This window comes from Alosa alosa, chromosome 23, assembly GCF_017589495.1.
Source record: "Alosa alosa isolate M-15738 ecotype Scorff River chromosome 23, AALO_Geno_1.1, whole genome shotgun sequence".
Taxonomy (NCBI): Eukaryota; Metazoa; Chordata; class Actinopteri; order Clupeiformes; family Clupeidae; genus Alosa; species Alosa alosa.
In genome coordinates, this window is record NC_063211.1 from 10,448,038 (window position 1) to 10,469,049 (window position 21,012).

General features: G+C 48.9%; 3 protein-coding genes across 3 annotated transcripts in view; 1 reads left to right on the forward strand and 2 right to left on the reverse strand.

Moving 5' to 3' along the window:
- The window catches only part of arl13b (ADP-ribosylation factor-like 13b), a 9,490-nt gene extending 6,315 nt beyond the window's left edge, over positions 1–3,175 (reverse strand). The window contains exon 1 of the mRNA XM_048235677.1: positions 2,228–3,175. Within this exon, the coding sequence (XP_048091634.1) occupies positions 2,228–2,286 (59 nt within the window). The 5' untranslated portion in view covers positions 2,287–3,175. The remainder of the gene's footprint in view (positions 1–2,227) is intronic.
- Positions 3,176–3,314: 139 nt separating this feature from the next.
- znf654 (zinc finger protein 654) lies at positions 3,315–16,624 on the reverse strand. The gene is made up of 14 exons (XM_048235678.1): positions 16,493–16,624; positions 15,096–15,241; positions 14,451–14,532; positions 14,148–14,283; positions 13,765–13,967; positions 13,507–13,643; positions 13,043–13,184; positions 11,799–12,694; positions 11,206–11,621; positions 10,456–11,085; positions 9,917–10,157; positions 9,294–9,715; positions 7,391–9,262; positions 3,315–5,541 (listed from the first exon to the last, which is right to left on the reverse strand). The coding sequence occupies exons 1-14, from the start codon at positions 16,616–16,618 to the stop codon at positions 5,531–5,533; spliced, it is 5,460 nt and encodes a 1,819-aa protein (XP_048091635.1). The 5' UTR covers positions 16,619–16,624; the 3' UTR covers positions 3,315–5,530.
- A 501-nt stretch (positions 16,625–17,125) lies between these two features.
- cldng (claudin g) overlaps positions 17,126–21,012 on the forward strand; it is a 6,901-nt gene continuing 3,014 nt past the window's right edge. Inside the window, exons 1-2 of the mRNA XM_048234949.1 lie at positions 17,126–17,239; positions 17,621–17,907. Of these exons, the coding sequence (XP_048090906.1) occupies positions 17,779–17,907 (129 nt within the window). The 5' untranslated portion in view covers positions 17,126–17,239; positions 17,621–17,778. The remainder of the gene's footprint in view (positions 17,240–17,620; positions 17,908–21,012) is intronic.

Here is a 21,012-nt window from a genome sequence, read left to right on the forward strand (position 1 = left end):
CATCACATAATACACAGTCATCAAGACACACACACACACACACACGCACACACACGCACACACACACACGATACACATCATCACAACACACACACACACACTACAAGCTACATTTATCACAAGTCACAAACACACACACTACAAACTACAGTCATCACAAGATCACACATCACAAGCTACAGACCATCAGGAGCAACAGGCTAACATATACTAATACAAGCTATAGGCTACACCACCACAAGCTACAGTCATCATAATCTACATACGCTAACACAAGCTACATGAGCTTACTTAACGGACCAACACACACTTGTCCACCAGTAAACAATCACTCTAGCGGACTAACATATACACACACGCACACACACACACACACACACACGATACACACCATCACAACACACACACACACACACTACACACACACACTACAAGCTACATTTATCACAAGTCACAAACACACACTACAAACTACAGTCATCACAAGATCACACATCACAAGCTACAGACCATCAGGAGCAACAGGCTAACATATACTAATACAAGCTATAGGCTACACCACCACAAGCTACAGTCATCATAATCTACATGCGCTAACACAAGCTACATGAGCTTACTTAACGGACCAACACACACTTGTCCACCAGTAAACAATCACTCTAGCGGACTAACACATACACATACACATACACACACACACACACACACACACACAAACACCCCTATAACACCTATCCCCACGTAAACACTGTATCATTATGAGATGACAGATTTCTGCTGGGTCGTTAACACAACACTGACAAGAGAACCACTCAGTTCCTCTAAGATTAGTTCTCTGTGTGCAGGACATCCAAGAACTAGGCTAGTATCTCTCGCCTGGCAACTCACCAGGACAACCAAACAGATCCTCCTTTCAAGAGGTCGACATACACACACACTCAAGCCCACCCATAAGCATTAACTCCAAAATAACACACACAGACACACAAAAACGCATAAGCTTAGATACTTAACTGCAGCGCTTCCGCCGAAATGACATCAACTGCACAATCCACGACACAGTCCTCTGTAGCCACAAGGCCTTCATCGAGGCAGCGGACCGGACCAGTAAACCCAGACTGCCTCACTCCCTCGCTTTCCCTCCAGTCTCTAACACAACCCCCAAACCCACACACATATTAACACACACACACAGCCCTTGACATCTCCATCTGTTGAGATTAGCTGGGGATTTCACCTGAGCCGATCAGACACACACACACCGCTCAGGCCACTGGGATGTCTGTAGCATCTGCTCAATGCCACCGCATATGCAACACCTACACCCTTCACACACACACACACACACACACTAAACACAATACTCTCCCACTCACAACACATACACAACACCAACAACCCAACACTACACACACCACCCAACACACAGCTGATAGAACCACACACATACACTACCATGTCTATATCAAACATAGCACCCAACTCACTAACAGAATCACACACACACACCAAAGCCAAGAGACCCACACACACATACACACATACTAACAAACATGACACCACACAACAAACAGCTAATGCAACCATACACACATTATACCAAAAACCACAGCTAACAGAATGATAGACACAATATCAAAAACACCACCCAGCCAAACACAACCTCACCACAATATACCACCCCACAGTACAGCCAAACAACACCAACCGCACCACAATGGGGAAACTGAGTTCTATCCTACATCTGTTCAGTGCTTTGAAAAAGCGCTACACAGGCTATAGCGCTATACTACGTATACAGGCCATTTGTCATTTAGCTATAGGGAAGATGTGACAGCACCGGGCCAAGGGTGGAGGGTCGGTCCCAGAGGATGTGACAGCAGCGGGCCAAGGGTGGAGGGTCGGTCCCTGAGGATGTGACAGCACCGGGCCAAGGGTGGAGGCCGGGTCAGTATCAGAGGATGTGACAGCACCAGGCAGAAAGGGTGCCTAATAACAGAGATGGGACGCCCGTCCACCAAGTATACATATCTATATCCAGGTATCAGACTGTGTAGAGTCTAGTGTACTAGCCATAAAACAGTGCAAGGGATGATGTAACATCACACCAAAACACTGGCTAACGGGGAGTCCCTAATCGTCGAGCCAGCGGATGACCTCATGGTCCGACATACATTTCGATAAGATATTATTCCCAAATAGTTCACACACACACACACACACTCACCTGGCAGGCTCGCGCCAACGTTTCAACCAGTTGCAGCAGTTCGCCATCAGAGCGAACATGTCAGTTCAACCTGTGGAACTGGGACCTGCTCACGCCGCGAGGCACACTCTCGCCACCGCACTTTCCAGCAATCGTTCAGCTCACCCTTCAGCTGCATACAGCCATCGCAACCGTGTACAATCAGTGAAGTCTTCAAACATGGACCTGCTTGGTGCTGTTAGACGCTAGCCACTGATTACGGCCTCATCCTGAATTCAGCGTGAGGGACTAGTAAAATATCTAACGTTCTAGCGGAGGCTTGAATAAATATTATGGTTGGTTAATACTGTATGCTAGCTAGGTAAGTGCGGACCTTGTCTTTCCACACCATCCCCGTTTCGACGGAGTTGTCAAAACCAACTGTGGCGTTAACATTAACGTAGCTAACACACTGAGCTAACTTTGCTGTTAGCTAACTTACATAGCGGATAGCATAGCTAGCTGTAAGTAACGGTAATGCTACAGTTCATACGATTAACGTTTGCTCGGCATTAACTTTTAACTGAGCCAACTTAACAAACCCACTGGCTTCAATAATAACGAAGAATCGGCAATTGTTTTCGATTTCGACAAATAACGACAGGAACAGTTGCCAAATGAACCGTTAGCTAACCGCGTTAACGTTAGATCTTCTTGGCTAGGATAAAGCCAGATAGAAGTTAGCCTGCTCAATAAAACATGCTCACAAAGACTTCACTCAACATGAATAAAGACTTCTCTGACTTCTCTTACAACTCATCATCTTACGCTGCTGATGTCTAAAAGTGTTAAAAGCTGTCATTTCTGAGAAGTTAGCCAACATCGTTCGTTTGCAAAAAATCCCATTTGGATTGCCGTATCAGCTGGCTAACGTTGTGCTTATTTGTTTACGCCATGGAGACTGGCTGCTATGGCTGCGTCTAGGTTGATTGTGCGCAGACTCCGGTAGAACTATCCCCGTAGTTCCGTTCCAACTATGGTTCCAACGGAGCTTTACAAGTGCGACGTCAATGGTCGGAGAGGGGAAAAAACATCTTTCCATCGATCAAGAAACCAAGCGCGCAAAGTGTATATTTCCAAATATGAGCTTTATTATTTAGACAAAAATGTCTTATATAAACCCTCCCCTCCAATCATACGCCATACAAACTCTCCATTTATTTTACATAGTTAAGAATAAAAAAGAATATGAATAAATTAAATAAAGCTGTTATTATTGGATCAAACATCTTTACAGCTCTTTAAACTTAATTTCCTTTACAAAGGACCTATACAACAAGGCTAGTCGCTGACCAACATTTTCAGAGACTGTACAAAGAAAACGGCACATAACTGAAGGCTAGTCCTTTTCAAGAGTGTTGCTAAAAACCTCTGAACCAGCTTCTGATGCGGAGTCCATGACACTGCCCCCCTCCCCAACACACACTCACAGTCATAACTCTAAAGACATGAGCACCAGAGAATTGTAACTGTAACTGAAATAATAATCATTCTGATAATGTGATAAAACTGACGAGTAAAACAACTTAGCTAATAGGTGGGTACTTGGGAGGTGCAAACATTCACAAATCAATTATTCATAAAATTATCAAGTGGTTGTGTGTGACTGGGGGGTAGACTTAGAGTAGGCGAGTGTATGTGTCTGTACAGTGTTTAGAAACAGTGTGTGTGTGTGTGTGGGGTGGGGGGGCAGACTACAGTCGGATGAGTGTTAAAAAAACAAAAACACGGTAAAATGAAAAAAAAAAAAAAACATCATCAGTGCAAATTTGTCCTCTATGGAGCTCTTCCACTTCCAGCACAGACGGCACTGGTCCAGTGCCAGGGAGGGTGCAGGCTTTACTACGGCTCCCTTCTCACAATCATGTTTCAAGGCATCATGGACGACTGCACCAGGAGCGGGCACTAAGGTCCAGGAAGACTCTACCCAGAGCGGTCATTAGAGCCTTTCCACCAAGTACAGGAACAAGGGCTCTGGCTGGGGTACATTTGGTAAGAGAGGCTGGCCACTAAAAAAATGTTTCTGATGCAGGAATAAATGTTAAAGGAGACATTTTTACATAGATCTTGATCGCTAGACATCGCAAAGTACTATCGATAGGAATAAAAACAACCAAAATCGGTGCTACCGAACTGGAGTAGCTTATGGCCAGTACTCACAGTGAGCTACAATGCTAGGTTTGGGGGCATCATCTAAACGTGCCTTTTTGCCTCTTAACAGACTCAAAATGTCATTAAAAGGTCTGTGCAACATGAACTTGTACAAACTTTGAATTCAAACGGTTTCTTCACAATAAATGAATTAAAACACATTGTTTTGTCACGTAAGGGCCCTGTTCATGTTGCAGACCTTTAATGACATTTTGAGTCTGTTAAGAGGCTAAAAGGGCACGTTTAGATGATGCCCCCAGACCTAGAATTTTAGCTCACTTGGTGTACTGGCCATTAACTGCAGCTACTCCAGTTCGGTAGCACCGATTTTGGTTGTTTTTTTCCTATCGACAGTACTTGGCGACGGCTAGTGATCAAGATCCATGTAAAAATCGTCTGGATTTCTCCTTTTAGTTGATCTACCCTGAACTACCCAGGGTTGTATGTATTTCATGTGTCCAGTCTGAACTTGAAGTACTTTGGCCAGACACTTACATTTGATATATTAAAACAAAATCAGCAAAATAGGTGTAGTGATTAGCAACAATGATGAACACTACCTAGCAGCCACTCTGAACTGTGAGAGGGGCAGTCCTTTCATACATATCCTTAATTCAGTCTGGCGATATGAGGTTGGGGTCATAAGACCTGGAGTCATTCAGTGTCAGCTAGAATCTCTGCTTCCCACCCCTGAATCAGAATTAGGGCATAATCTCTCCCAGGCGACTCCCAGAGGGAGGGGGTTAGGGTTCATCTCTCCCGGAGGTCCCATGGAGGTCTCTCAGAGGGAGGGTTAGGGTTCATCTCTCCCGGAGGTCCCTCAGAGGGAGGGTTAGGGTTCAACTCTCCCGGAGGTCCCATGGAGGTCTCTCAGAGGGAGGGTTAGGGTTCATCTCTCCCGGAGGTCCCATGAAGGTCCCTCAGAGGGAGGGTTAGGGTTCATCTCCCCGGGAGGTCCCATGGAGGTCCCTCAGAGGGAGGGTTAGGGTTCATCTCTCCGGGGGGTCCCATGGAGGTCCCTCAGAGGGAGGGTTAGGGTTCATCTCTCCCGGAGGTCCCATGGAGGTCCCTCAGAGACTCTCAGGCGTCTCCTCCAGGTTTCACGGGTATCTCACAGCTTCCATGGTCTCCCCTTCACCAGCCACCTGTTCAAATCAAATCACCAGAACATGAGTCAGCAGGTACAAGGAGTCAGTAGGTACAACAGGAACCATCAGGTAGGGCTATGCAATTAATCAAATTTCAATTTTGGCTCCAAACAAATCACAAAAATAGTATAATCGAGAAAAAAACAAATTATTTTGCCAAATCCCGTGAAGAAATAGGTTTTTTGGAAATACATACAATTTCAACTCATCCAGTACACTGATTCACGCTGCTTCTTTAAGCCACACACTCGACACGCACCTCCCCTCTGTGCACAGGCCACTCAAGTTTTGGGAACTGTGTGTGTGTGTGCTCCTGCAGTCGGTAGCATCATGAACCACGCCAAAATTGTAACTAGCGCATTCTCTGCTAAGTTTTCTATTATCACTGTCAATCCAGGCGACTAGGGCTGGGATAAACGATTATTTTTTAAACGATTAATCTAGCGATTATTTTTTCGATGCATCGATTAATCTAACGATTCATTTTTTCAGTCCGATTCGTTTTCGACTCGATTCGATTATCGATTAACTCCCCATTAATTCACTAATAGCAACTTATACATGTTTATTTACATATCTGAATGAAAAAAAACATGAATTTCTTAACATTGCAATATGTTTATTGCTCTTAACATTCCAAAATAAAAGACTAGGCCAATACAAGTGCAAAGTAATGCATTCTTAGTCAGAGGCAGCATTCAATAAAGTTCAGTAGTGTATGTCTAATTGAGTGCCTGTCATTTTAAGACGTTCGTGTGGGAATCCTTGCAATTAACATTAACACAGTTAAAAGGCTGCTGATGTGTGGATGCAATTCATAACGTATTTAGTTAAAATAACGGTTCATACTTCTCAATTGGACAAGGACTTCTGAGTCTTGGAAAACACTTTTCCATTTACATCGGGATTTTGCAAGTTATTCAGAGTCAATAAAATGACCCCTGCATGAGTAACGAATAGCTACAAGCAGCTGCAAGTAAGCATGCTAAACTTGACATCCAAACAGTATTCTAACGTAAGCTTTGAGATAATGTACTATGTTGTGATAAGACCTTAGCAGAGTTTACTTTAACTTTAATGCAGCAGTTTTGAACAAATTTGCGCAGCATTGTCACGATGCTAAGCGGATTTAATAGCAATTTAGCCCACTGTGTTCTATGCAGTGCTTCTATGTGGCAACAACAATCCTTCAACAATCGTGAATATTTTGTTAAATGCACATGCAGAGGAGGAGCAGCAGGCTCGTTACGAGAGAGAGTGGGCGGGGCGAGGAAAGGCTGTGTGAGTAGGCTAAAAAGTGCAGCTCAATGAAATTATTTTATCTTATCTATAATTTAAATAGTAGGCCTACAACATAGAACATCAATGTGTGGTGGCCGGTTTTGATTTCGTGGTGCCCAGCCACAGATTAGTCAACGTATGGAAAACACTGAAGGTGTAAAATTAAAAATATTACATTACATTTTGCGTCGACGTCATCGATTACGTCGACGCGTTGTCCCAGCCCTACAGGCGACCAAATTACTCAGAGAATTTATGGCAAAATGGCTAATTAATCTAACTTTAGAACACGCCTAGTTTTTGAAATCAGCATGTTACAGCTTGTCTATTAGCTTCTACTAGTGCACAAGGATAACATTAGACTCTTAAAACGAATGTGTTGAAAACAACAGAACACTTTTTCTTTCTTTCCTGTTCTTCTAACACTCTCTTTAACAATCTCTGTGTTTTTATTTGTTACACAATCGTGGTTATGATTTTTGCCATAATTGAGCAGCCCTACCATCAGCTACAACAGTATTTCTCATGTACAGCACTTCTTCTCACTAGCAGTTACAGCACTCACCTTCCTCGTCCGAGTCGAAGCCAAAGAGGGCAGTGCACTTCTTGAGGTGCTCTTGCAGTTCGTCGGCGCTGGCCAGGGAGGTGAAGCACCGTGAGCAGCGCTGCCTCTGAGAGGGGGCCACACTGGCACTGCTGGCGCTATCGCTCGCCACCTCGTCCACTTGCACCACCGGCCGCCCACCCACCGCTGCGTCCTTCCGCCGCTTGGGCATGCTGGTGTACCTCTCGTCCAGGTAGGCGCAGGGCAGCGGGCGCACAAAGGGTTTGGTGCCCACACGGCCATACGGCGACACAACTGGAACCTCCGGCTCTGTCCTCGACCTGGCAACTGCACTGGCGCCCAGACTCAAATCCGCCGTCTTACTGCTGTGCCCGTTCACTAGGCCCTGAGGCCCGCCCCCACTGGCACCAGACGGCAGAGACGCCACGCCCCCCTCTCTCTCCCCGCCAGGGTTCAGGTTAGCCGCTGCCACTGGGCCAGGAGAAGCCGTCTTCTGCTCCGAGTCCAAACCTGTAGCAGCTGGCACCTGGTCTTGTGGGGGTGCCTCAGTGCTCAGGAGAGGAGGTGGCACCGCAGTGCCCGGGATAGGAAGTGGCACGGCAGTGCCCGGAACAGGAGGTGGCACGGCAGTGTCCGAGAGAGCAGGCGGCACGGCAGTGCCCGAGAGAGGAGGCGGAGGCATGCCTTTGACGGTGACCCGTACCTCCCCGTTCTGGGGCATGACCCGGGGGCGTCGGTGGCGTGGGGTCTGGACGTAGTGCTTTCGCTCATGGCGGTGCAGCTCCATGCTGGTCTGCGTGGTGTGCGTACAGCCGGCGAAGCAGCACTGCATGCGGAGCGCGTGCGCGTGCCTCTCCTTCACATGGTCGCGCATGTCCCCCAGGCGGCGGAAGGCCTCTGGGCAGCCCTGCTGGGGGCAAGGGTGGCGTAGGCTGGCGTGGCAGTGCCGCCCTACGTGGTCGTGGAAGTGCTGGAACGAGTGGAAGCGGCGCGAGCAGTACGTGCAGCGGCCATCCGTCGCCTCGAAGGCCGAGCGGAACGCCGCGCTCTCTGCGGGGTGATCCTGAAGCAGGTGGCCCAGCATCATTGAACCGCGGCTCCGCAGACGCAGCTGGCACCACTCCACCGGGCACGCAACCAGCTCTGTCGGGCACAGCAGATCGCTCCTCTGCCCCGGCACCTGGGTCGAGCTCTCGCTGGACTTCACCTCTCCGGCCTCCTGCTCCGCCCCCTCCGCCTGGCTGCTCAGGGCCGTTGGGGCCCCAGCCTTCCCCAGGGGCTTCTGTGCTTTACGTTTGATTTTGTTTGGTTGTTTGTTGGTTTGCTTGTTGGTTTGCTGGTTGGTTTGCTGGTTGGTTTGCTTGTTGGTTTGCTTGTTGGTTTGCTTGTTGGTTTGCTTGTCAGTTTGTTTGGTTGGTTTGGCTGTAACAGGCTGGTCTCCTGCTGCCGGCTGCGATGCCACGCCCCCCTCATCTGTGATGTTCCCCTGGCTCTCAGAGGAGGCGGGGCCTCCAACGAGCTTCCCCCTCCTCCCTCGCCTCCGTCTGTCTTGAACGCCAGCCTTCACCCTCGGCCGTAGCGGACGCCGTTCCCGCTGAACAGAGCCCTCCTCCTCCTCCTCCTCCTCCGACTCCTGTTGCACGCGCCGCTTCTTCCTCCTGATCTTCCCGTTGGGCCGCAGCGGGTGATGCTTGCTGTTGGACTGCGTGACGTCTGCTCCCTCGGGCGCCCGCTCCGCCTCGGCCGGGACGAGTTTCCTTTTCAGCCACCAGCCGTGTTTCTTCTTCTTTTTCCCGGTTCTTCCCGGGTGTCCCGAGGTCCCGAGGGCAGGGCGCTGGCTGTGAGCGGTTCCGTTCTCGCGGGCCTCCGCCCGGCATCATGGAGCCCACATGCTAAACCGCGCCAGCATGGCGGGGAGAAGTGCTCAGCCCGTCCGGGTCCTCAGGGGGCTCGTCGCAGAACATGCACTTCCCTGCAGACAGCAGCTGGTTGCCCCGGTAATGGGAGTAAGCGTGTCTCATGATGTTGCCGCCCTTGAAGACTTTGTCACACAGGCGGCAGCGATGGACGAGCACAGGGGATTCAGCCACGAAGGGTGAGGCGGGCACGGGTGCTTCAGGTGGTACGGTCCCGGGCGCGGCTCTCTGTAGCGCCGTCTGAGCAGGTGTGTGTTGCACTAGGTCCATCTCAACAGGTGTGTGTTGCACTAGGTCCATCTCAGCAGGTGTGTGTTGCACCAGGTCCATCCCCGGGGTGTGTTGCACCAGGGTCCATCCCAGAAAGAGGTGTGTGTTGTACTGGCATCGCCTGAGCAGGTATGATTTGCTGCGGAGTGGTGGGAGACGCGAAGGCCTTCAGCTCAGGAATCTCCGGTGTTGTGGCTGTCGGCTGGGCACTGGTCAGTGGAGTCGTCTCCCTTGGGATAGGTCCGACCGGACAGACGCGAGCCAAGAGAAACCATCTTTGTAGTGGTGGTGGTGGTGGCAACTCTAGTGGTGGCTGTGGGGCAGGAGCCGTGGCAGGTACCAGGGCAGACGCTGCAGTGGCACATGGTGCCATGGCAGACGCTGGAGTGATGCAAGCTGCCATCTCGTGCAGCACAGGGGGAAAGGGGCGCCCAGCAGCCTGCAGCAGGTGAGTGTGGGACGGCTCAGACTTCGTAGGGGTCCTGGCCAGTGGTGTCTGCGGTGGCGCTGTGGCGTCCCGTCTGGAGTCCGATCTGCTGCCTGCACCGCCGCTTCTGGCTCTCTGATGGCTTGCAGCTCGACTGCGCCAAGGGGAGGGGTTGACTCACCGTCGGCAGGGCCGTTTCCGAGCCGCCATCTCAGCAGGTGTGTGTTGCACTAGGTCCATCTCAGCAGGTGTGTGTTGCACTAGGTCCATCTCAGCAGGTGTGTGTTGCACCAGGTCCATCTCAACAGGTGTGTGGTTGCACCAGGTCCATCTCAAGAGGTGTGTCGCACCAGGTCCATCTCTCAGCAGGTGTGTGCTGCACTAGGGTCCATCTCAGCAGGTGTGTGTTGCACGGGCACTCTGAGCAGGTATGATCATGAGTGGTGGGAGACCGAGGTCCATCTCAGCAGGTGTGTGTTGCACTAGGTCCATCTCAGCAGGTGTGTGTTGCACTAGGTCCATCTCAACAGGTGTGTGTTGCACCAGGTCCATCTCAGCAGGTGTGTGTTGCACTAGGTCCATCTCAGCAGGTGTGTGTTGCACTAGGTCCATCTCAGCAGGTGTGTGTTGCACTAGGTCCATCTCAGCAGGTGTGTGTTGCACTAGGTCCATCTCAACAGGTGTGTGTTGCACCAGGTCCATCTCAGCAGGTGTGTGTTGCACCAGGTCCATCTCAGCAGGTGTGTGTTGCACCAGGTCCATCTCAGCAGGTGTGTGTTGCACCAGGTCCATCTCAGCAGGTGTGTGTTGCACCAGGTCCATCTCAGCAGGTGTGTGTTGCACCAGGTCCATCTCAGCAGGTGTGTGTTGCACCAGGTCCATCTCAGCAGGTGTGTGTTGCACTAGGTCCATCTCAACAGGTGTGTGTTGCACCAGGTCCATCTCAGCAGGTGTGTGTTGCACCAGGTCCATCTCAGCAGGTGTGTGTTGCACTAGGTCCATCTCAGCAGGTGTGTGTTGCACCAGGTCCATCTCAGCAGGTGTGTGTTGCACCAGGTCCATCTCAGCAGGTGTGTGTTGCACTAGGTCCATCTCAGCAGGTGTGTGTTGCACCAGGTCCATCTCACACTATTTCCATCTCCGCAAGTGACCTTGGCCCAGCTGTCACGGTCCCCTTTGTGGTGTCGAGCGCCCGTCTTCACCATCCTCTGTGGCCTTTGGCTCAGCTGTCAGTCTAATTTCTTCAGTAGCGGCTGTGTGGCTCAGCTTCTCAGTGTCATCTAGGGGTGTGGATGCAGACGTGTCCCCTGGCTCAGCCGAGGAGAACGTGGCCACCTCCACCTCCACCACCTCCACCACCTGAGGCTCAGAGGCGGCCGCTGGGGTCTCGCGCCTCTCGGCGAGCTTAAGGGTCGGCTCGGTCTCCGGCTCAGCGTCCAGCTGCACGCCCTGTTCCTGGTGAGCTTTTGCATAGCTGTGGAACTGCCGGACCGCGGCCAGCGGGTTGTGCATCTGAAACGAGCCTTCAACGCCGCTCTCCGAGAACATCTGCAGGAGTCGGAGGAGTGACGTGTCGTCCGCTGCTCTAGTGACCTTCTCGCAGCGCTCTGGGACACACCTGGGAACAGGTGAGGATGGGGATTCGGTCGTCCATGTGTCCACCAGCTCGTTGTCGGGCAGGGAGAGCTCCAGCATTTGGCTCTGCCCGTGGAGCGGAGCGCCATCCAGCCCGTCGCCGAGCCCCTGGATCTGAGCCAGACGCTCGATTCCCGCCTCCAGACGTCCTCATCTCTGCCTGGGCTGCCTCTGCGGCCTGCGACCCGGCTTCTTGCCCGGCCTGCGGCCCCGCCCTGGTGCGCTGTTCTCTGCTTGCGCCGCCGCCTCCTCCTCCAGCAGCCAGCGAGGCTTCCTCCCCCGCCGCTTCCAGCAGCGGCGCTCCGCTTGCCGCGAGAGCACCCGCTGCTGCCGCGACAGCGTGCCGCTGCCCACCTGCCGCGCCAGGTTCTGCTGTGCCATGTCCAGCTGCCGGAAGGACCGCCGCAGCGACGACGAGCTGTCCACCAGCTTCACGCTCGGCTTCCTCCCTCGTCGCTTCCCCTCCCCCACCACCCTGCAGGGTGCCTCACGCCCAGGGACCCGGGGTCTCTCTCCCGTCGTCGGCACGGTGACCGCCAGTCTCCTCTGCTCGCTGGCAGGCCGCGGCGGCAGGGCGGCGGCAGTGGCATCCGGCGGGTCGAGTTGGCAGACGCACGGCTCGCGCACGCAGCAGGTGGCCGACCAGGGCTCCTCGGCCAGGATCTCCGTCAGCTCGGCGTTGGCCAGCGGGTCACTCAGCAGTCTCACGCATGTCGAGCGCAGCGTCAGAAGGTTCCAGAACTCGGGGTCGAAGTAGAGCCCCTTCTTGAGGATCTGAAGCACCTCGAAGCGAACGTGGTTGCCCACGGGACTGGCGTCCACGCTGTACTCCACGTCGGGGTGTGTGTAGAGCAGCGACACCGTCTTGTAGGACTCCACGGTGCGCTCCAGGAAGAACACCAGCAGCGCACACACGCGACACACCTCCAGGTCCGAGGGCAGCAGGAAGGCCACGGTCTTGTAGAGCAGCGACTTAGTGACCAGGTCACTCTGCAGATCCGACTCCAGTGCCCGCGCACACAGCTCCACACAGAACCTCAGGCCACACTTCCCCACCTGCACGCGCACACACACACACACACACACACACACACACACACAGTTAAAGCAGTCAAGGCATACTAAAGTAGGCATACTATAACTACAGAGTATCAACACACGTATAAGTGACTGACTAATACCATACATAATCTTAACTCCCTCTTCAGCTAGTAGAGACCATAACCCTACAGTCACATTAGCTACAAGACAGCAACAACTCAAGCAACTTGCCACTGAGTTGGCATTACGAGTTAGTAAACAAGGCTGTGTTTCGCAGATAGTTGCTTGCTAACTTTTACAAAATGATGTGTGTGTGTGTGTGTGTGTGTGTGTGTGTGTGTATTCTTGTGCGTTTGTGTGTACCTCTGCCAGGATGATCTTGATGAAGGGGAAGACGGCGCGGATGTTGGTGGCGGTGAAGATGAGCTGCTGGCATTGCTGCAGGAAGTCCTCAGTAGATGGATTGGCTCGGAGCTGCAGCTTACTCCACACGAACACCAGATCCCTGCACACACACAGGCCAGGCACAGGCAACACTATGAGTATGTGATCATCTGTAACTATGTGTGTGTGCGTGCCTCCGTGCGCAGGTTGAACATGTCTCTGGTGCATGCATGTGTGTGTGTATGTGTGTGTGTGCGTACCACAGGTTGAACATGTCTCTGGTGCATGCGTATGCGTATGCGTGTGTGTGTGTGTGTGTGTGTACCACAGGTTGAACATGTCTCCGTTGTATGCGTGTGTGTGTGCGCGTGTGTGTGTGTGTGTGAGTGCGTGTACCACAGGTTGAACATGTCTCTGTTGTATGCGTGTGTGTGTGCGCGCACCACAGGTTGAACATGTCTCCGTTGCGTAGCTGCTGGCTCAGGAAGCCTCGGCTGAGTGACAGTAGCAGCTCATCGTCCTCCTCCCCCTCACAGCCACAGATGATCTCCACCGCGTCCTTACCGTCAATCACAGACATCTGACAAACACACACACACAGTTACGGATGAGCACCACAACATCCTCAGAGACAACATCCTTAAACATCAATCACAGACATCAGACCGAAAACACACACACACCTTAGGGTGTCCCCTTACCTGTGTGTGCAGGCAGTCGTGGAACGAGGCCTTCCACAAGCAGGTGAGGTAGGCCTGCAGGAAGAACAGGTGTCGGCCGGCACTGGGGTGCTGACTGCAGGCTTTGGCCAGAGCCATGGCCTCCTCCACGCGCTCACACACCAGCAGGTAGCGCACGCGCAGCTCCAGGAACACACATGCCTCCGAGCCAAGGAACCTGCTCACTGCAATACATACATACATACACACACACACACATCACATCATACAGTGCAGTGTTCAGTGCAGCGCACACATACAGTCACAACACAGCTCACTGCAATACACACACACACACATTCCTGCTCACTGCAACAGATACTCAGACACAGAGCACACAGGCATGCACACACACATAGCCTTACCCTCCTCTGGTGCCTGTGGCGCCCCCTTGAGGATGCCCTGCAGCACTGCACTGGCCCATGGGCCCCCATCTCTGATGATCTGCCTCAGCTGCAGCAGGTAGACATTCTGATGCCGCACCAGACACGCCTGGCACTCCTGGGGGGGGCCAACATAAAATGAGGCTGCAGTTCCATGGTGTATGTCCACAAGGTGTGTGTGTTTGTTTTTGTGTGTATAATTTTGTGTGTATAACAAGGGTGCTATATTCCGTACCACCATAATCACAGACTCAAGACTGTGTTCCATGGCAACCACAGACTCACCTGAAAGGAGTCCAGAATGCCTTTCAAAGGGTCTTCAGGGAACTCGTCTTTCCCAAAAAACAAGAGCAACTCAAACACACTCCTGAAACAGAGAGAAAAAGTGTGTGTTAGATGTTTCACAACTGCTGTTTTCTTTTTTTTTTTTTTTTTACTAGCTAGCAAGTTTTTCATGATAGTGGTCAACTAGTCATTATGTATTGGTATACTGCTGGATTACTACTAGTGCTGGCTGTTGGCAGTGGGTATTTCATTTTTAGATGGTCATCCATAGCAGACAGGTTTTTATTGTACTTGTACCATGTACAACTTGAATGCCACTGTGGAACAGGTCTCATTTTCAAAGTACTTCCTTACATAGGAATATTAGCCTGTTTAACCTTTAGTAATTTTATCCACAACTAGTTAACCGCTACTTACAGCACCGAGTAACGACTAGCAATTTTAATAAAGTGTATAAAATGTATGTAAGGGAACAGACAACAGATTTCGGCATGATCTTCCATGGATATGTGGGAAAGCTACAGCAACAGACAGGAGACATGGAGAAAGACTCCCAGAGACCTCACGCAAATGGAGCAGACGGAAGACATGGAGAGAGACACACACACACTTACACAGACACACACACAGTGGGGCGATACGTACAGAGCCAGGGAACTGAGGGTGTAGCGCACGTGTTCGCAGTCTGCGGGGAAGGAGGCGGTTCCTCGCACGAAGGAGCAGAGTGCCCAGCGGAGAACCTGCAGCTGCGGCAGAGGCACCTGCCATCGCCCTGTGTGCTCCTCTACCAGCTGGGGGCCAAGGGGTCAGCGGTCGAGCCAGGGAGAGATTGGCGAAAGAGACCCAAGGAGAGGTAGAGAAGAGAGGGGTTTACAAACACAGAGCTGAGAATTTAACTGCCTGCTGATATTGGCCAACAACCTCATGTAGATAACGGTTAAACGTCCCTACTGCACCATGCTGGACTGTCTGTGCCAAAGAGATAATAATGTGTAGTTTTCAGGAGATGGCTTATACATTTGAATTATTGAATTCATACATTCTTGAATTTCCCCTGGGGATCAATAAAGTATCTATCTATCCATCTATCTATCATCTATTCATTTGGACGCCATCTGTCTATGATATAGTCCTAATCTTGTGCCAACTAGTATGTACGGACGTGACCAATTGTACCTTTTAAACGGTTATATCAAAACATCTAGGTATTTAAAACTAGACCTAATCAACAAGGTGTCTGCCAACCTAGGACAATGCCACATGGCTGTATTTACAAAATGGTAACTGCTGGAAATCAACCAAACTGCTCAGTTTTATACAACTAGGCGGATAATGTCGGGATAAACGGTCACACGTACACATGACAGGAAATGCAGTCATCACAACAGGCAAGGCATTAGCAAATCTGAAATGGGAAAGGGCATCTCGGCTAACGTTATGGCATGATGCCTGCGAAGCAGAAAGTTTAAGAGTTCATGTCGAGATGTTTGCCTCGGCCTAGCAACACCACGTCTGAAATCAGGCTAGTAAACGTTAGCTACCGCAGGTCCTATTATGCATAAAAAAACTTGTCTGCAGCCTACTGAAGATGTTCATAGTCAAAGAAACTTTGGGTCTGGACGTCGTCCGCTACCAAGAGTTAATGGCCTCTCTATCACGACTGTCGTGTAAATAGCTAGCTACCAAGATACCGACCGTTAGCATCAAGGAGGCCTGCTAGCTGTTTTGGAATGCAGCTATCATTAGCACCTAGCGATTAACTAGTTCCCCAGCAAGCTAACTATCAAATGTCTACTGGCACCACCTTCCTAACTCAAATAATAACCATCTCAAGCCTACAGCCTTATGCAATTTGTTTATGTTTGCAAGTGACCGTATACGGTGTAGTTTCAAGCAGAGGCCACTGAGCTCCATTGACTAACGTTACTGGGGGAGGGGAATTGTCTAGCTAGCTATGAGATAGCTCTTTTAGCTAGCTCTTTGGGAACAACTACAACTGGGGCCACTTTGTTTAAGATACGAGATAAAAGTTCGTATCCTACCTTACAGAACTTTGCACAGTAGGACTTGCTTATGTGTCCATGTTCGTCGCGTGCACTGGCAGCCAGCAAACTCTCTAATTCTTCTTTTAACCTGTCTAACTCCACTTCACTCTCCTCTTCCGCCATACTGGCCGTCTTACCTAGCGCGTACAACAGCGACCACAATGTTCCCCCGTAGACCTCGCCTCTCCTTCCCAAAAACCTGATTGGCACACCACACGCTAGAACCCACTGATGGACAGGCCCAAACAAGTTACTATTGGGCAATTGAACGAGTAGCCACACCCCCAAACGCCATACATTGGTTTGAGTGTTGGTACACAATACACTAGTATTCCCAAATTAAATGGCCTTCCTGTCCAAAACACAAGAGGGTAACCACCTTGTAATTGCAATCATAATGTTGTTTCATATAATAGTTTAATGTGGCAGTGAGTTTACCTTTAGGCCTAGTTATATAATTGAACTGGGTTCAAACTTTAGAAAAAGTGTGATATGGTGAATTCATTTAGAAATTAAATAAAATCTAATAAAATTATTTTGAACATTATGAGGATAATTTTTCGATGCGAATGCAATAAGTAGTTCTGCATTGCCTCGCGTCCTCATTTGGCTGATGCAGCGGCTCAGGTGGGAATAGGCTACTGGTGCAGGTGCAAAAACAGGGATCAATTTCCGGCTTGAAGTCTTAATTAAGCACGAGTTCCTGTTTGTTTGTCTGACGTGGCCCATTCGCCTTGTGTGGAGGTAAGCCGTGAACAACTCTTCAACAAAACATTGTCTGGTTTGTTTACTTAGTTAAATGTACTTAAACTCGTTGTTGACCAAAGGAAGTTTCATGTTCCTGGCCAAAATGTCCAACAGGTTATCGAGTTTCCTGCAAGTTAATGGCCTACATGTCCCTTCCATGAAGTGATGTCAAGTCTGGTCTATATCACAATTTAGATTATCTATAGGCCTACATTTGTTACCCACTGATTTAAGTCTAGTCTATGCCACAAGTTTAGATTCTCTATGTTTGTGTTACCCAATACCTACAGGTTTAGGTCTGGTCTTTGTTAAAAGTCTTTCCTTGATGGTAGTATGTTTGAGGACCCCTCATTCAGGCCTTGTGGATGTGGTTTACAGGAATAATACAGGTGGAAGTCTTCTCTCGCATTCTAATCCTGTGGTGTGCCCACGACACCGTTGCTCCTGTCCTGTGGTTGTGCCAAGTGCTGCTGCTTGTGGTTCCGTTGCCCGTGCCCCGTGCCGCTGCGTGTGTTGTGTCCGTCCGGTGCCAGGCCATGTCTACGGGCCTGCAGATGCTTGGCGTGGTGCTGGGGCTAGTGGGTTGGATCGGTGCCATCGTGTCCTGCGCTCTGCCCCTGTGGCGTGTCACCGCCTTCATCGGGAGCAACATTGTCACGGCACAGGTCTGTACATACGGTTGCAGTGCAGCTGCCTCTCTGCCACTGCTACCCTGTAGCCAGTGGTGGAATGTAACGAAGTACAAATACTTCGTTACTGTACTTAAGTAAATTTTCCACGTATTTGTAAGTAGAATCTATAGTGCATAGCCTACTTTTGACTTTTACTTCGTTACATTTTGCAGCAATTATCTGTAGCCTACTCTTACTCCGCTACATTTCTACAACACAATCGTTCCTTTTTACATTACATTTTATGATCATTTTTTTTTTTTTCTCTTTAACAAACACGATTGTTTCACCAGGGGGCTGGGTTGCTACCGAAGATAGAGCGCTACATGCACCATTTCTAAATCTTTGAAACTAGTCTAGACCAGGCAACGCGTGAGCTTGTAGTCATCTGCATTCAGTAGGCTATATTCACCAGACCCATGGCTATACTGGACATGCAACTGTGTTCTGTGCCCTGAGCATATGCTTGCCTTTCTCTGTCTATTATCTGCAGCGTTAGGGCCTCCTCTCCGATGAGATTGCGAGTCCGCGGAGCAGCGAAGTTACAGGCTATGCCCATGCGTCTGTCACAAGTCTAATCATTTGCGGCATAAATTAATGGTAGACTATAGAACCACTCTCCGGAAAAAACTAAACTAGTTCCTAACTAAAACTTAATATGTGATCAAATAAAGAGGCATAGCCTACATTTGGCGGGTAGTAGGCCTAAAGTGAGCGCCCATTCAATGTTTATGCGCGTCTGCGGAAGTGAAACTGAAACTTATCATAGACACCTTTCTCAACAATTTTCTGTTCAATCTGGACCGGCACAGTTGGCATTATGATCCACCGGGTCCACGCTTCCCTTGTCTACCCCGATAAACTTCAGGCTCTCCTGTTTTGCTGAATAAATAAACATACCATAGCCTAAAATTTCAAATAATACAGTTATGGCCTTATTATGGCTTCTATGCAAGACCCGCTCAATAAAACAAGCGCCCTCTGTTTTATTTGTAGGTGACTATATCTAATTTAATTGTTATGAACTAGATATGTGATGATTCTGTGAATACTGGATATGGGGCCCCCGTTGTACAATGCCTGCATACCACAAATAGTGCAATCATACAATCAATGACAGCATGTGGTTATAAATTCGTTGATGCAACAGTTGCTTTTCTGGACCAGTGAGTGACACTTGGGTAATTTTCTGCGGCACACCTGATCTCTCAGGTTTGGTGGGGACACATCCCCAACTCCTGTTGTCACAATACCAACATTAGTGTTTCAATACCAATACTAAGTGAAGAATCTCAATTTCGATACTTTTGCGATTGTTTTTAAAACTTGATTTGGTTTGTGTGATTTGTGAGATCATTCACATCAGTGGCAATCATAGAATTTGATTGACCCTCCACACACACACACACACACACACACAGACATACATAGAAAGTGATGGTTGTCATCAGTGTTGGGCAAGTTACTTCAAAATCGTATTATGTATTACTCATTACTGTCATTTCAAAATAATTTGTTACATTAGAATATGTATCTGAATTGTAAGGCATTACACTACTATTGTATTACTTTTTTTGAGTTACTTTCACCAAAAATATCTAGAAATATGAATTTGGAATTCTAAATGCAGTTTATTATGCTCAATGCAGCTCATTGCATTTCTAATGGAGGGTGATGTGGTATAACATAATGACTGAGCTAGGCTTAAGGCTAACAACAGTAGAATGCAATAGGCACAGTGATGGCTCATGATGCAATACAAGGAACAATCATAGCCAGAATTTTGTTAAAAGCAGACCAAAGGTCAAAGTCTGGTCAATTGTGATAGAAATGCTGTAACTTTAGGCTTAGGCCTACTCATTAAAATTAAGAGAGCCCACTACCTGTATATTGCAACCCAAAACTTAGACATGTCAAGATTTCTGAAACATGTAATATGTATTTCAAATACAAAATAGTATTTTGTAATTTTATTTTATTGGGTTGAAGGAAATGGCTCTGTATTTTGTATCAAAATACTTTATTGGTGTGTATTTTTGTATTTTAAAAATACTGCAAAATACTATGAAAAAAAACACTAAAAAAGTTACTACTTGATGAATAATTGGTAATTAGGCAACAATGGTTAATGTTTATGCAATCAGCTAATGTGAACAGCTGTGTTCAACGACATTCACAGCTTTTCAGTGACGGCCTTTGCTTAAGCATCAGTAAAAGTATAAATACTCTTTTGATCCCGTGAGGGAAATTTGGTCCCTGCATTTATCCCAATCTGTGAATTAGTGAAACACACTCAGCACACAGTGAGGTACCCACTAATCACGGCGCAGTAAGCTGCCTGCAACAACAGCGGCGCTCAGGGAGCAGTGATCGGGGTTTGAACCGGCAACCCTCCGGTCACAAGTCCGAAGCGCTAACCAGTAGGCCACGGCTGCCCTGAAGCACTGGTGTGAAGTCGTACACAAGTAAAGATGAGCAAGGTTACCTGTGCAAGTTTACATAAGGACACCGACAAAGGCAACAATGTCCTTTTGTATCCAAGCCAATTAACAGAAAAAATGTCATATCTCAATGAACCACAATGACCTCAATAGATGGTAAGGTGTTGAGTGTGTTTGAATTCCCTTCCTTGTAGCATCCTTTTCTGCATTGCACAGTGGGGAGAAGTTCACCTTGTTTAATTAAATAACAATTATATTTCCTTATTAGCTGCATACTTGAGGTTGGAGATATTAAGGCAAGTTAAGTTTCTCACATACTGGAAGTTCAAGATATACAGCCTTATGATTTTCTTATTCAGTTCTACACTGGACTTGAATTACGAAATTCGGCACAGATAGGCCACAATTATGATTTTGGCCTATTGATTATAAGGGACCGTTCGTTATTTATAAACGGGGTCACGGGAGGGATTTTGAGTGCTTCAATCAAAAGTTGCATGACCCTCCCCAGCCTGCAAGAACATTTTCAACGACCCTCCAGCAGTCTTTTTAAAAAAGACTTGACCCTCCCCGGCCAATTGTCGATATCTTCCGCCCACGCTGTAAAACGCTCTGAAAAGACATCGACTTAAGCAATCTTTCTAAACTCACCCTCTGC

Coding starts and splice junctions, on each gene's coding strand:
- znf654 (XM_048235678.1), bottom strand. CDS start 16,618: ATGGCGGAAGAGGAGAGTGAAGTGGAGTTAGACAGGTTAAAAGAAGAA. Junction 13,968..14,147: donor GCCACAGGCACCAGAGGAGG/GTAAGGCTATGT, acceptor TATGTATTGCAG/TGAGCAGGTTCCTTGGCTCG. Junction 13,644..13,764: donor ACGACTGCCTGCACACACAG/GTAAGGGGACAC, acceptor TGTGTTTGTCAG/ATGTCTGTGATTGACGGTAA.